The sequence below is a fragment of the Meleagris gallopavo genome, chromosome 15, assembly GCF_905368555.1.
Source record: "Meleagris gallopavo chromosome 15, MGAL_WU_HG_1.1, whole genome shotgun sequence".
Taxonomy (NCBI): Eukaryota; Metazoa; Chordata; class Aves; order Galliformes; family Phasianidae; genus Meleagris; species Meleagris gallopavo.
The window spans coordinates 695072-710941 of NC_139418.1; the positions used below are offsets into that span (position 1 = coordinate 695072).

General features: G+C 58.8%; 1 protein-coding gene across 3 annotated transcripts in view; it reads right to left on the reverse strand.

The window, feature by feature from the left end:
* Positions 1 to 412: 412 nt before the first annotated feature.
* Positions 413 to 15870, reverse strand: part of CXXC5 (CXXC finger protein 5) — a 28505-nt gene continuing 13047 nt past the window's right edge. For all 3 annotated transcript variants that reach the window (XM_085236338.1, XM_085236339.1, XM_085236340.1), the window contains exons 2-3: positions 5147 to 6157; positions 413 to 1437 (exon numbers count right to left, since the gene is read on the reverse strand). In XM_085236338.1, coding sequence (XP_085092464.1) covers positions 1393 to 1437; positions 5147 to 5932 — 831 coding nt within the window. In that variant the 5' untranslated portion in view covers positions 5933 to 6157 and the 3' untranslated portion in view covers positions 413 to 1392. The remainder of the gene's footprint in view (positions 1438 to 5146; positions 6158 to 15870) is intronic.

The window sequence follows — 15870 nt, forward strand, 5'->3', positions numbered from 1 at the left end:
CCATCCCCCTGACCAGGCGCTGCAGGACCCATCCTGGACACCGGGCATCTGCTGCCCAGCGACCCACCTCACTCACCTGGAGGAGCTCCTGTTGCTGCATGCTGGTTGTACTCGTCCCGACAGAAGGGTCGCAGGGCAGGTATCTGTGGCACACGAATCGTACTGTCTTACACAAACAAACTGCATGCACACCATGGCAAAGCTCCACCAGGCCAGGCTGCACACACACAGTGCAGTTCCTCCCCCGGCCACCCCACACTGCAAGGAGCAGGGAACCAGCCCCACTGGTGCCAGCAGCCCCATGCCCACCCTCGCCCAGCACAGCCAGCAGCAGAGCAGCCTGCTGCAAAACTGCTGCCTGCACCCCGGGCAGGTGGCACACAGGGATGGGGAGAAATAACAGAGCTGTGAATAATGACACAAAACATGCATTCATTTTATTCACAAAAACAGCCTGGATCGCTAAAACATTACAAACAGCATTTCAATTTAATGATGTAGAGAGCTGGAGACGGGGATTTGAACAGAAGAGAAATATCACTTTTCGTAACTGCTTCAGCACAGGTCCTGCAATATTGTTTTTATTTTGATTTTAACTTCAGTGAGTTTACAAAAATTGCTTCTAGGAGTAAACCATTGCAATGAGGAGTTTTTCTGTATGCAGTATTTCTTGTTCTATATTAATAAACTAACAAGAACGATTTTTTTCCTTTTTTTCTTTTTTTTCCTTTTTTAAATTCTCCTTTTTTTCGAAGACCGCCATTTTTGCAGCAATTGTTTCCTTCCATCCTTTATTCCAAACTTCTTGCTGGTTAAACGTACGCAGGTGAATGGCGAGGAGAGGGGTACTACATCGCTTTAAACATATTCTCATTTATAAACATGAAGTTGAGGCATTCTAGAAACTATCCACTCTATTGTATGACGGGAAAGAATCAAATAAAAAGTATAAATGAGGGTGCAATTAAACAACTGTGCTAAATTACAGTAGTGCTTATTAGTAACTAGATTTTAAAAGGTTACTGTAAATTTACATTCCCTACACAAGTACTGCATCTTTCACACATAAACAACATCAACACCAAAACACAGAAAGAAACTGATTGTCCATACTCTGTCTATTAAGTCTTGGTACTTTACAGATCCATTGTTTTTTTCTTTTAATTATTTTATTTGAAAAGCAGTTAAATGTCTGACTAGGACTCGAAGATGTTAAACAAACGCAAAAAAAAAAAAAAATTATAAAAACAGGAATGAAATTTGCGAGAAAATATTTTTGGTTCTAAAGAGACACAGGTGCATCCATTCATTTCAGCCAAAATCCCTTGCCTGAGACAACACAAGCAAGCAGTGACATTGCACTTGGATGACAGAGCTTTGGGATTCCCGTTCCTACTGAAACCATCTGAACGCAGCTCCTGTAGGAAGCATCACCTTCTGGAAAGGAAGAGAGAAGGGAGGGGACAGGACAGAGGGACAAGGCGTTAGGCGGGCGGCTCCGACCCCTGCGCTGCGGGGCTGGGGGCTGCGGGGCTGGGATCCGGGGCTGCTGAAGCAGGCGACGGGCACCCAGCCCTGCCCAGCCCCACAGCTCAGCCCCCGACGGGCTCAGCGTGGGGCTCCCGGCCAAGGCAACGCGGGGCCGCAGTGAGGCCTCCGTGCAGCCATCGCCTGCAGGGCCCCGCTGCCCGCTGCCCGAGCCCTGCCGCTGCAGGGAAGGCCTGGAAAAGCCCTCCCGAAATGTTCCCCGTGCCACACAGGCACAATGGCACAGACCCCCGCTTCCCCTCAGCCACGGTGAGCACAATGGCCGGGCGGGCACGGCCGGGCCTGTCCCCACACGTCCCCACACATCCCTGCCCACGCGCTGCGTCGGACAGACGGACGGCAGGAGGGACGCAGCACCCACACAGGAGGCCGGGAGCAGCCGAGGCCCTGCTGGCAGCGATTGGGCCCAGGAGCTGCTGGTGACACCGACCCGTCCCAGGGATGCAGGTGTTCCCAGCAGCCTCGGTGAGTGCCCACCATCCCACAGAGCAGCCCCAGCACCGCCTTCTCCATCGCGCTGGGTGTGGGCAGGGATGAGGGCTGCTGATGTGGGCAGCCCCAAGCAGAGCCACCTGGAGCCACCTCCAGGGAAGGGGGGAAGCTCTGTGGGGCAAAGGCCCCTGAGAAGGGCCCACAGAAGCCCCCTCCTTCCGTTTCTCCGCATCCAAACAAGCATGGGATAGCAGTGCGGCACTGTCCCAAGGCTTGGTGAGGACATCCCCTGTCCCAGCCCAGCCAAACCCTGCCTGGCCACGAGGAACTGGCAGTGAGGAACCAGCGGGTTCTCCAACACCATCTGCAGAACAGCCGGGAGCTCCCTGAGCCCACATCCTGCTGCACCAGAGGGAGACGGGTGCTGGAGAGCCCCTCAGATCCCACGCATCACGGTGGTATCATGATGGGGAGCATGGCACCATCACAGGGCCATGGCACCCTGCACTGCTCCCTGGGACGAGCTGCTGTCCCTGCAAACTGTAACCAAGTGTGTGAGGAACATAGGTGCCTCTGAGCCACGGGGCGCACAGACAGGCAAGGTCCAGCTCTTCAGATACCCCTGGTTCTAACTGGCCAGCTCTCCATTACCAAGGGGAGACGGACGAACAGCTGTAGGGCAGATGCCCAAGGGCAGATCTTCCCTCATCCCTACAATGTGACAACAACCATCACACCAGCCTTAGCAGGAGCACCACAGTCACCTCACCAAGGCTCTTCCAGATGGAGGACAGCTCTGTTGAGTAAAATCCCCACTGTCTGTGGCCTCCATGTGCCCTACAACTCATCAGAAAAGTCCATGCCTACTCGTCCAGGGCCATAGCACTGCCAGGGGCTGGCCGGGCCCAGAGGAGTCCGGTGGGCACAGGGTTGTGCTGCCGCCCGCTGCAAGACCTCGACCCGCCTGGCCGGCCCTACCGCCTCATCCAGCAGCCACTCCACCAGGACAGCAGCAGTGACTGGTTATTCAGGCTCTTTAGATGTGCAGATAAAGCTTAACGGCGGGATAGGGACTTAGCCTGATTTTTATGCCGCCATAAAGGTTTAATTCTATTTTTTTTACTGCTTGATTTTAGATCAATGTTTAATCACAGCTGCAGCCCCTGTCCGGGCTCTCTGAGGACGCTGCTGCCCACAGGTGTGGCTGGCAGACGGAACGGCCCGGCAGGGTCACTGCGGGCTGCTCCTCTGCCGCTCAGCTCTGGCACAGCCCCTGGGATGACACCTCACTAAAGCCCTATGAATTTCCCAGCAGCCTCCGGGAGCCGCGGCCCACAGCGTTGCCCACCGCCAGCTCCCCAGGGCTGCGGGGCAGGCAGGGGAAGGCAGCTCCCACGGCTGCCCTCGGGCTGGCCAACACTGGGTGATGTGGGCTGAGACTTAATGACACAGGTGGTGCTGGGGCACCAGCCAAGGTCCCAGTGCCGCCATCCCAGCTGCACAGGGCTGCAATCTCGTTCAGCCCTCCCAAGGAGAAGGCGTGGCACAGGCTGACATCTTGACCACGGCTGCTGCAGGAGCACCTGCTCCAAAAATCAGGCAGCCCAGCATCACCCACCCTCCTCAGCCTCAACAGCGCTGCACTCAGGAAGGATAGGACCATCCTCTCCAGGCCCCAGTGCTACCAGACTAAAAGTCACATCTGAGCAGCTCCAATCTCAGCCAGATGTCGAATGGGAAAACAAATCAAGGGGGTGAACGTTTCATGGGCTCCCCGTAATATTTATTGTCCCCAGAGCAGCACCACGCTGGGAGAAGGGAGCAGCTCCTCTGGCTGATGTGAGCTCTGATTCTATTGACCCGCTTTAGGACTCTTCCGAAGAGATGAACTTTTTTTTTCCTTTCTCCCTTTTTCCAGATCACTGACTCAGCAAATTAGAACAAGAATATAATTTAGCAATACAGCGGTTTTTGAAAGACACAGTCCCCCTCTCCTCATCCCCACCGCCCAAATAGATTTTTTTTCCCCTTCACGATTCATTCAGAGCTGATGCTAATTGAAAACGTGGGACGTGGTTAAGGAAACAGTGGGTTATCTCTTCAGGAAGAGCAGAGCACAGGCCGTGCCCTCGTGCCAGGACACACGATCCAGCTGATGTCAGGGTGACTTCTGGCCTCCACCAGCAGCAGGAGGACAGGGAAGCACAGCAGATGGCTGGATGGGCCACCACAAAAATCACACACGGTATGATGGAGGGTCTGCAGAGGGGCCTCAGCACAGCACAGCCGCTCCCCAGCGCTTCGAGCCCTCAGCCACATCGCACCCACTCAGAGGACCATGTGCCTGCCAGGCATGCATGGCCCAGGGCAAATTCCAGCCCATCCCATGACCCAACCCACTCACACGTTCCTGCAGTCCTCACGCCAGCAATGTGCCTTCCCTGGCTTACAGCAAGGCAGCCCCCAGCCCACTGGGTGGGTCATCAGCAGCTCCAGGGCCAGCACTGCTGTGATGGCACAGTCCCTGTGGCCACAAAGCATCGCCCTGCAGAGTTTGGGTGCAGCACATGCAGGGAATCATGCTCAGCACAACACCCAGAGCAGGGCTGCATCCCCCACTGCAACAGCCATCCAGAACACATGCACTCCAGGATGGGGGCACCTCAGTGAACCCCATGGGATGCTCAAAACAGCGCTGCCCCAGCACAGGCACAGCCCTGCGTGCCAAATGTGCTCTGCAGCCACTTCCCACCCAACCTCAGGGCTCCCTGCTACCACATGGAACGAAGCTGTGAGCTAAAGGACCGGGCCCCAGGCCCACAAGCACGGCTTCACACGCCTACCGCCTGCAGGTCTGTCCCTACAGCCATCCTCTGGCCCATCACCAGGTCAGGAGCTGCTGCCTGGCGCGGGAGCAGCAGCACTGCAACCCAACGCTGCTCAAACGCTGACAAAGGGCCCCCAGCGCCGGGCATCCCCAGCCCTCACCCAGCACGTCGAGGGGACAGGGACAGGGGCGCTGGGCAGTGTACGCAATTTGTGGTGAGAACTGATGATGGAAAAGAAAAAAAGTAGGAAGTACCAGGTGTTTTATTATCTAGGGCAAGATCCGAACCCAGGAGAGCTGCCCGAGGAAGGGTTAGGGTGCCTGACAGGGGCCGGTTACCTCCAGTGCTGCAGAAGGCTTCTTTTTGAGTTCTTCACATTTTCGGAATTTGCAAATCTGGTGGCCAGTTTTGCGATTCCTACAACTGCTGCACTGCTCGCAGTTTATCCGTCTTCGGCAGGGTGGGCACATGCCACATCTTTTCCGTTTCTTTTTCCCCGAATTGATGGCAGATGCCAATTCATTCTGCATTGGATACTCTGCCAAGCCAGCCATATGGAGCGCGCTCTCTGCCAGAAACACGCCAGCAGGGGTCATAATGAAAAGGCCTGGGTTGATGGGAAAAGCCCCCAGGTAAGGAAAATCAGAGGGGCTGTTCATTGTCTCTGCAGCTGAGACTGCCTCCATATCAGAGATACCAGTCCCATGGTCGCTTGCTAGAGGAATATGCTCTTGTACCACTCTTTTGAGCATTTCTGTCGACTGAGCAAACTGTTGTAGGGCATTCTGTCCTTCTGAGGAGATTTCTGCCACCCTGTCTAATTTGCTCAGCATACTAGAGATGTTTTTGTGCTTTGAGGTAGAATTACTTTTATCCACAGTTGCTTCGTTGCCATTAGTTAAGGGGTTGCCTTTCTCTGAATGTTCACTTACTGAGCTGCTGCTACCAAAGGTGGAATAGTGGGAGAGCGGACGGGACTTCTTAAGACTTTTGTTCAAAGGTTCACTTATTATTCCACTTTTGTTCCTCCTCTCGGAGCTGACGGGGGGATGAGAGTCATCTTGGTTATTTTTTTCCGTCTCTGGCTTGTTCCCAGTGTCTTGATGGGAGCCCGAATTCGACATGGTGCACGAAGCGGAACAACAAAACCAAACCAAAGAAAAGCACCCCAAAGCCCGAGCGGAAGACCCCCGAAGCCCTTCTTGCAGCACCGACACAGCGGCCACCGGACAAAGCTCACACGGGAGCGCTCATGAACGGGGTGGGTCCTCCAGACTCAGCCGCAAAGGTCTTCAGCACAGCTTCAGTGCAGAGACATACTCCGCGGCTCTGATACAAAACATACGGCTCTGGAAGTAGAAAATAAAAGAGAGTTAGTACTGGCAAGAGCAAACGGGCTTTTCAAAGCAGCTCTTCCTCCCCCTGCAATGAAACTCTCAGCGCCATGAACAAAGAAACTCCAGGGAACGGACCTCGATGGAGATCCGTTCCGCTGCTCTCTAAAGGGTCGCCATCCAGACAGAGACTGGGGGTCACAAAGGGAGCCCTGGCCTGGCAGCAATGTCACCGCACTGCTGAAGGGCTCCCAGCGCTGCCTCTCCCTCCCCACGGCCCAGAGCCCCACAGCAGTCACGGGGCTCCTGTCCTGCTCTGCTCCAGCAACACGCAGCCCTGCAGGGCCGGTGCCTGATGCAGGATGGAGCCGGTGCGTGGCACGCTGCCCATGGCTCTGCTCACCATCTCCCCGGGCCCTCGTCCCCAGGGCAGCGCTCACACCGGCACCAGGCAAGGGAAGGGAGGCGAGCTGCAGCATGCACCTCCTGCCCACCCTGCGGTGCCATGTCCCACACATCACTGCAGGGAGGTGACGAGAGAGCTCCCTCGGCACAGATCCCCGGCAGTGCCGCAGCCCTGGGGGGTGAGGGGCAGCTGGGCCCCGGCGTGGCCGCCAACACTTGTTGTGAAATTCCTCCTCCTCCCCTCCCGAGCACGCACGCATGCACGCACGCACAGGCACTGCCAGAGTAATCAGGCTTTAGAGAAAAGCTCCAGGGCTTAGCGGAGCAGGAACCCACGTCCCCACCCCGACAGTGGCTGGGGGAGGGCAGCACTGGAGGGGGCCCCTCGCCGGTCCCACCAACCTGGGGAGGGCCGGGCGCAGGTAGGCAGCGTTCCTGCAGCCCCTCCTGCAGCCCCCCCTGCAGCAGCCCCAGGCACACGGAGCTCTGTGGGACCCCACGCCCCTCGGCACAGCCTGGTGGTGCCTGCACTGTGCCACAGCCCAGGGCGCTGCCTACGGACGAGCCCAGCAGCAGAGCCGTTGGATGCAGACGGGGGCGAGGTGCCTGTGCCAAACATCACATTACTGGAACAGGAAGACAGCCCATCTCACCCCGATGCAGGAGACAGCTCGCCTGCGGAGAAAAACACCCCCACCCTCGCACTAAAACCGCTTGCTTCAGCTGCTGTGGGATTTAAGATGCAGCGCGGATCGATGCAGGACTCGGGTTCCAGCCCGCAGCTCTCCGATTCACGTGGGAAGGAGGGAGGGCTGCGGCGCAGGACAGCCTGCCCTTCCCGGCCAGCGGCCACGTGGGCAGCGCCGCAGCACAGCCAGGCTGGGCAGCGAGAGGTGGGCGGCGAGGCCGTGGGGTGCCGGGCAGCAGCAGGCCCCGGCCGGCTCCTGCGGCGGTGGGATGGGTCACACCTCAATGACAAAAGCTGCGGGTGTTGGGGCCAGGAGGGGAGCGCGGCAGGAAAAGCATCTAACGGGAGGATGTGAGATAAAGCAGCCCGGCGGCATTATCTCATGCCTGCCTGCGACCGCCTTTCCTGCGGCCCTTCTCCTCTTCCGCCCCTCGCAGTGGTGGCCCCGCTTGCCCCGCAGCCCGGCACTGCCCGGCCCTGGCACCAAACAAAGAGGACGGGGCTGTGGGCCTGCTGAGCAGGACCTGCTGGGCCTCGGACTACAGCACCACGTGCCCAGGCTGGGACGATAGGCCGGGGGTCTGCAGCCACACTCACAGCAGTGCAGAGTGCCGGCACTGCATGGAGCACGCACACGGGACTCGCCCACGCCACCGCTGCCCAACGCCCCCCGAACATCCCGGGGCTGGTGGCAATGTGCCCACTGCTGTGCAATGCAGCGGCCCCGTCCCAGTTCTGTGCGCACATGGCCAGGCCTGGCTGCCTGGCAGGGATCTGCAGCCGCGAGCACCGCGCTGATCAACCCTGGATTTACCGTCCTGCCAAGCTCACGCTCCCGCCCTGTGTAATCTGGTGGAGCCTGAGCCGCCGCTGATATCGCTCAGACACCTTCTGGGGCTCTTTGCTTAGCTCCCGCCCTTAAACCTCCACCACGTGCCACCGGCCTCGCTGCCGAGCAGTGCCGCGGGACAGCAGGAGCATCCCCCCATCCCACGCGGCACAGGCCTCAGCCCCACGCCAAGGACAGCAGGCCATGGGCGGCGCAGCAGGCAGAGCGCTGGCTGCAGGCCGTCTCCCAGCTGGAGTAGGTCCCTGCCACGATGGCCCTGGCCCTGCCTCCCCCCGGCCGCGCTCCTGGCAGCCCTGTGCCTTTGCGCCCGTCCCTGCGCAGCACGTGCTGCAGCCTCCACCTCCTCGAGTTATTTCCAAGGGAACATCTTCCCCTGCAGTCGGCTGCAACGGCTGGCCTTCTGCAGCAGGACCCCGCTCCCCGGTCCCACCCGACCACGCAAAGCAGGTCCCCTCCACGCTGCAGCACCACCGACCCGCGCAGCACCCAGCTGCCCGCACCAGGCCCTGGCACCGCACAATCCCACCATTGTCCCGCGGCTGCACCGCCAGCTCCCGCCATCTGCGCCCGCCTGGCGCTGCCTCGCCCCGGGGTGCCCACGGGCAGAGCCCCCCCGGCATCGCCCCGCAGCACGGCCGCGCCGCCCCGGCCCCACGTCGCTAATTGCTGGAGGAGGGGGGGAAGGAATTAATTATCTTAATCCCGTCTTTATGGCTGACCCCAGGAAAGGCATGGCGGGCTCCCCCCTGTCCCGGCCCCCTTCCCGGCCCCCATCCCTTGGGGAAGGCGCCGGGCGGCGTCAGCTGGGTCCCTGTCAGAAGGTGCTTAGCTGCGGCACGGCATTAAGCAGCATGTGATGCGCCCGCGCGCCCAGGTCTGCACCGCGCGGCTTAGGCTGGAGGAGTGCCAGGGCTCAAGGGGACCCACCAAGGGCGGGAGGGCCCCCAGCCCCCGGCACAGCGCGGGGCCCGGACTGCTCTGCACGGGGCAGCCTCGAACAAGACGGGAGCTGCCCCAACACCAGAGCTGCCCTCCTGGGAGTGGCAACCCCTGCCACCGCCTCTGCCTTCCGTGGGCTGCGCCCCAATGAACCCAAACTCTGCAGACCTGCCACCTGCTGCCTCCACCCCAGCCCCGTGCCGGGAGTGCTCCAGCTCCAAAACTCAGAAGCAGAACCATGGACACTGGACACTGTGGCCCCAGGTTGCAGAAAGCATTTATCTGAGAGAGGCGCGGAGCTTAGTGGAAATGATGGACAGCGATTTCCAGCCCCCTGCGCTATTTCACTGTCTGCTGCCTAGCATTACTGGAAAGCAATCAGCTCCCTCAGATGTAAAAACTCTTGTCTTTAAAAATAACTTCTGCTTTCCTTTAATTTCAAATAAATCAATCTGCTCCCGTAAGAGCCACTGTTCGTTCAGCCATGCACAGACACGAACGTAAAGAGAGAAAAAAAGAAGAAAAGCCGAAGCCGAGGTGCTCCCAGGCTCGAGAGACAAAGGGACAAAAATTAAAAGTTCAGCTCTTTAAATTCCAGGAGCGCGGCTCCCTCCCCATTGTGTGCTGCATGGTGGGCACCGGGGCCCGCCATTGTGTGGCCGGCAGAGGTGGAGCAGACGGACGACGGAAGGGAAACCAGCGTCTTTTCAGCCTCTAAAAAGGAGGCACTACGTGGCTGTAATTGTGTCCACCGCAGGGTTTTTGTCCCCGCTTCCTCCCCCTCGCCCCTCCCCACGCCATGGAGGCACGGCCAGCCGCCCGGCACAGCCCCCGCCTCCCAGCGACGCGCCGGGACAGGCGGACAGACAGACAGCTGGACAGACAGACAGGCAGACCCCAGTGCGCTGTGGCCAGCCCTAACCAGGGCCCACGTAACAGATCTGGTCTGGAGGAACAGAATCCACCAGGTCCCCAGCAGCAGGGTAGAGGTGGGCACAGGGACGAAGACCACGGCACTGCCACCTACGGGCATGAGGGGAAACCAAAGGGAACCAAGGGATGGGGGGAGAAGTCAAGGCACGGGGCTGAACGTCCCTGCAGGACATCCATCCAGGGGGTTTCTAATGGTACCCAGTAACAGGCACAGGTACCATCAGATGAAGGCAAGGGTCTTCTTCGCCTCTTTGTTTGCAAGTCATCTCTGTCAACCCAACAGACCACAAGCTCTGCTCTTCCCATTCATCTTCCCAAAAACTGGTCCAGCCAGAAGCTCCACTCATGGGTGCACCAAGTCACCTCACCCCCTTCAGTTTGTCAAGGCACCAGGAGAGGACGCAGAGGCTTGCCATGGTTTCGGGCGGTGCTGCAGGTGCAGGTGATGTGGCCAGCGCTGTGACAGGTCACCAGATGGGCACATCCACAGAGGTGGTTCATCTCCAGAACATCCTTACAGGGCCAACTGCGGCAGCCGCTCCGCTACCAAGGTGGCACAGGAGGACGCTAAGAAGCCAACTCCCGAATTAAAATAGCTATGGAAGATTAAATCCAGCATCTGGAATTAGCCCTGAAAGCAGATGGCACAGCATCATGGCACACGGAGTGGCTTCCACCAGCCTCCTCCTCGTAGACAGTCTCTCTCCATCCATGGTGCCTCCCAGGAGCAACTCATGGTTCACATGCAGTCTGCCCAGCCAGGGATGGGCGCTGGGTCATGCCGCCTCTGTGCACATGTCCAGCTCTGTGTGGAAGGCAATGCCACCTCCCTGCTGGCTCCTACCTTGCATAGATGCACTCAGACCAAGAGCAAAGCGCCTTGGCTTTCCAAGGAGCCTTTGACTGTTGCACCAAGCAGACAACTATGCCACCAGCACCTCCGTGCTGGCAACAGGAGCCCCATTCTGGTGGTGCCAGCAGCAGCTCTGTCTCCTCCCCGCAGTGATCCAGGACCCAACCTGCCCCGGCACGTGGCCACTGTCACAGGGACCCCTGGGGCTGCCCGATGCTGCCTGGTTGAGGAGCGTGGCTCCATCCTGCCTTTGAGGTGCGGTAGTTATGGATTATGGAGCCTTAAATGTCAGACGACCAGGCACTCCCTCGAAATCCACTTATCTCCGCTGCCACTTGGAAGGGCCAGAGCAGGGCGGTTATGGAGATAACGCGATTTGAAACGTCCATCCGAGTGTTTCAGGGCTCCATTTGCCCTGTGGACAACTCCGGGTGACTCCTCCCCCTCCTCTGCTCTCGCAGCTGCTGCCTGGGGATGCAGTGAAGGCGAGCGTGGCCACGGCCGGCCCTGCAGCCTGGGGACAGCGGGGGCTGGCAGCATCACCTCCCCCAGCGCGCTCCCCGCACGGCTCATCCATCCCCCTGTGCCAAAGCTGCGCCGTTCACTGCCCAAATCCGAAAACGACTGTAACTAAAACCTACCAGATTGAGACTCGGGAAGGCCCCCCCCGCCTCCCCCACCTCCCTCCAAATGGGATTGAACAGATCTGTGTTTGCAAGAGCTGATCTCGCAGCCAAGCAGCATCTGACATTCACGCGCCATGGCACGGCTCTGCTGGGGAGCGCTTCCATGCTCGCCCACTCCTCAGCGCCGTCCCCCACCCGCGGCCACAGGAGGAGGCATGGCTCTGAGCCGGTGCTGAAGAGCAGCTCACAAACCCACCAAGTCCCAGATAATGCCGTGAGGTGCTGTGTACGCCAGTCAGCAACCGCCCTGCAGGGACAGGAGGCACGACGCACCCTGGAGACGTGGTCCCAGCCCAGCAGAACCACCTTCCCCTGCAAAGCCCCCAGAGCCTCCTGGAAGGAAACCTCCAGCACAGCCCGTCAGGCTGCCAAGGGAGGTGACCGATGGCATTTTGGGGCTGCAGCGCTCAGGGGCTGGGCTGACTGATGCCACAGGAAGGGCACTGGGGACATTTGCTGCCCGCTGGGCATTGGCACATCCCAGCAAACAGAAGACACTGAGCCCATGGCTGCAGACCCCCGGGACAAGAGCACAGCTCCACAGCAGGCACTGCTACCCAAGCACCGTGCACAGCCAGGGCGTCTGAGCAGAACTGGCAGAGCATCTCAAAGGAAGGGACTTGGCCCCTTCACGTGGGAGGGGATGCAAGCGAACCAAAGGAGGTTTGGCAGACACGCAGCCCTCCCGTGTGCCAGCAGTGCTGCTGGGACCCCCACTAAGCTGCCCCATGCAGCCCTGGCACCCAGCAGAAGCACTGAGCACCACAGAGGGACCCCTGCCCAAGGAGGCCCCTGCAGCCCTGAGACATGTGAATCACCACGGCTAACAGATGGGCCGATTAAAGCATAAATTACGTGGGGTATAACTGATAACCGGGTCACAGAGAGACCGATCATCAGCAGCAAAGCTTCTAGAAGTTAATTAAAAACAAAGTTGTAGGTACAGCAGCACAGGAATATTTGTTGAAGAGCCCCAGACCCACCAGCACCACCTCCCCAAGCAGCCCCAGCACCAAGCAGGCCCTGCATCACGTCCCCCTGTAATCCCGTGAGGGCACAGCACACACCAAGGGATGCTCAGGACCCTGCATCCCGCTCCCCAGAGCTGCAGCACCACCCAAATGCAAGGACCCAGACCGAAGGAGCCACAGAAGGATGGGAGCAGCAAGGGCGTGAATCAGCCAGTCACCCTCTGCAGGCTGATGAGGATGCTGGCATACAAGGGCACCTGGGAGCATCTCAGCTGCCCACACCAAAACCACCCCCAAGGGCCGGGCTGCTGCGCTGACAGCAGTGACACGTGCCATCACCCCAAAGGCAGCCCTGTGCAGCACACATGGGCTGCTGAAGGAATTGCTGTAGCACCAGGAAGGTGGCTGCGCTGTCAGGAAGCAGCCGGGGTCCACAAATGGCAGCTATTGACAGATGTCTAATAGGACGCAGAATAATCCCGTCTTCCTCTGGGAGGATTCGGGTCGCCCTTGCCCTCACTGGGGGGCTTATCCATTGTCTGGATCTGCTTGTGGTTGTTATTTTTGGTCAGCACCATGTTTCACTTGGCCACGCTCGCATAAGGAAAATAGGAAGAAGAAGGAGAAAGAGGAGGAAGGCTGATGGCCAGGGCGGGGTGGGCACAGCGCTGCTCTGTGCCGCAGTGTCCACAGCCCCAGCTCGCACAGGAGCTGCCCCAAGCCTCCGGGCTCTGCACCGGACCCGCAGCGGGGCTTAGGGCGCCCGGGGAGCGCAGGAACTCCCAGGACATAGGAATTAGCTGTGCCCCAGGACTCAGTGCTTTCAGCACCTACCCAGCTGCCTCGGCAGCAACATGCAGCACGGCCCCGCTGGCTGGGAAGGCACAGAGCTCCTCTCCTTTGTGCGTCAGGCTCGCTTTCCAACGCCACACGTTCTGCCTGCAAAGCACTAAGACAATGAAAGGCTCCCTCCCCGCTCAGTGGGCTTTCACTCCTCCCGCCCCGCTTCCTGCAAGAGATCGAGGGCACATTGCACAAAACCGACTCTCCCGAGCCCTCCCTGTGCTCAGTGCCACTTGTCATTCAAGCAACCCCGTGGCCTTTAAGCTGCCAAGGTACCAGAGCTGCTCCGGAATCGGAGTTAGCTCAGCTTCTGCCCTGGAGCAAGGAATCTGAAACACTGCCACTGGAAACGAAACAGAGCATCCATCATTTTTCTTGCCAGGAATATATCCAGCCTAAAAAGAAATACTGCCTGCTAAACAGCCAGCAACAAAAGCCCTTGATTTCACCAGCAAAGCTGAGCCCAACATCTCGCCTATCGGTCATTTCCACGCAGCTCCCGATTGCCTGCCCTTAGAGGTGGAATTAAAAACCACCCGAACCAAAACGAGCAGCAAAGTGACGGAGTGATGGCTGGGGGGGCACGGAGCTGCGGGAGGAGAGCAGTGGGCTGGGGGGAACGGCAGGCCCCACCCAGGATGCTCCGACACAAACTTGGTGGCTGGGAAGAGAGGACACAGGTGGCAGAGCCAGCGCTGGAGGGGACGAGTGCAGCCTGGCTGAGGCACAGAAGCACCCAAGGACTTCCTACAGTGAGCCCCGCTGCAGGGGGCAGCCTCCAAAGCCCCCATGCCCAGCTCACGAGCTTCCCCCGGTCAGCAGCTGTCACCCTGCACTCCCTGTCCCCTCCCCAGGAAAGGAGTCCTGCATTCCCAGCCAGGCCCAGCCCCCAGCACAGGCACGCCAACCTAAATATCTGCAAGAGGCTCTCCCCTTCATGGGAACAGCCATTATACGCAGAGTTCACATGCCCCAGCAATGCCTGATTAAACTCCCAAACTCCCAGGGAATACCCCTGAGGCTGTCTGAAGATAAGCTAGAAACTAGACCGCTCTCAGGAAACATAGGAACTGGGAAAGAGCAATCGCATTTTTTTATATCTACAATAATACAGATCAAACCCCAGTCGGGCAGCAGGCGGTCGCTCGAGGGAGCTTCTGTGCCAGCTGTGTGCTCACAGGGTGCCCCAGTGCTGGGGTGATGCAGGTTGGAGAGCCCAGGCAGGCACCTAGGGTCACCAGCCTGAGCCAAGCCACCGCTGCGTCCCCATTGCCACCAGCCCAGCCCCAAAGCGGTCACAATGTCAGCCTGGGGTCAGTGAAAGCACGGCAGTACAGCATGTGACACTATGGGTGAGTTGGAGCACCACAGGAGAAGCAGCAAGGAGATGGCAGCTGGGTAAGGTTGCCCAAGGGCCTCCTCTCTGTATACCTGCTACAGACTGTAGAGCACCCAGCTCCTTGCTCCCCGTGGAGCAGAGCCGCAGAGCTTTCTCATCACAACTGCAAACAGCAATCAGTGGCACTGAGACCCTCCAGTGTGAGTGAGAGCAGCCAGCTCCTGGCTGCCTGCTGCTGGGCTCTGGGACAGCAGTGGGAGAAGGGGAGACCTCACAGCCATGACACCAGTGGGGTGAGGGGGACTCATTCAGGACTTCCATTCCTCCATCCATCCATCCATCCATCCATCCCTCCATCCCCACGCTGCAAGCACCAGGACCATGACTGCACACAGACCGGAGGTACACCTGCACCATCAGCACGCTGTGCTCTGGGATGGGGGAACACCAAGCTCCACCAGCTTGCACTGCTGAGGAGTGCATGGAATGAGCCTCACATCAAGCTCTCTGCTGGAGGGGTGTCCACCAGCTCCCCTGGTGCCTGATGCTTACTGAACCCAACACAAAGGGTTTCTCCTTTCTTTCTAGCTTGCCAAGACAGGATGGAAAAACAGCAGTCCAAGGCAAGAGGATGGGAAAAGTCACTGGGAAAACACCTCCCAGAATGTTCCTGGATATAGTGGAACGACAGCAAGAAGCTGTACCAAGGAACCCCAGCATCTGTCTGTGATCAGATAGGGCTACGGTTAGCTAGATTTTCACTGGGATCTCACACACAGTGCCTCATCAGGAAAGCACAGGTGGGATGGGATGGCCCCAGAGATGGAGCTGTGGCCACCCGAGTGCAGGATGGAAGCAGCAAAGGCACAGCACAGCGTATGTGCTGGGTGAGCCGTGGGATGCATGGCATGGAGCGGGATGAGCTGCTCTCAGGAGGTGCAGAATAGAGAAGACTGAGGAGAGCTGCAGACCCACGCCGTTAGCACGAGGGAAAGATGGCGAGGGATGGAAGGAGCTCGAGACAGTTAGCTTATTGAGCAGGAGCTGTGACTTGAGGAGATGATTACAGAGTGCGAGTGCCCTTCTGAGAGAAAGCACCGAGCGAGCAGCTCTTCACCCAAGGGAGAGCAGCGTGGCTGGCAGCTGAGGCAGACAAACCCAAAAGCTCCACAAGGCCTCCAGCAGCACGGACAATCGGCCCAGCACGCACCTCCAGGGGCT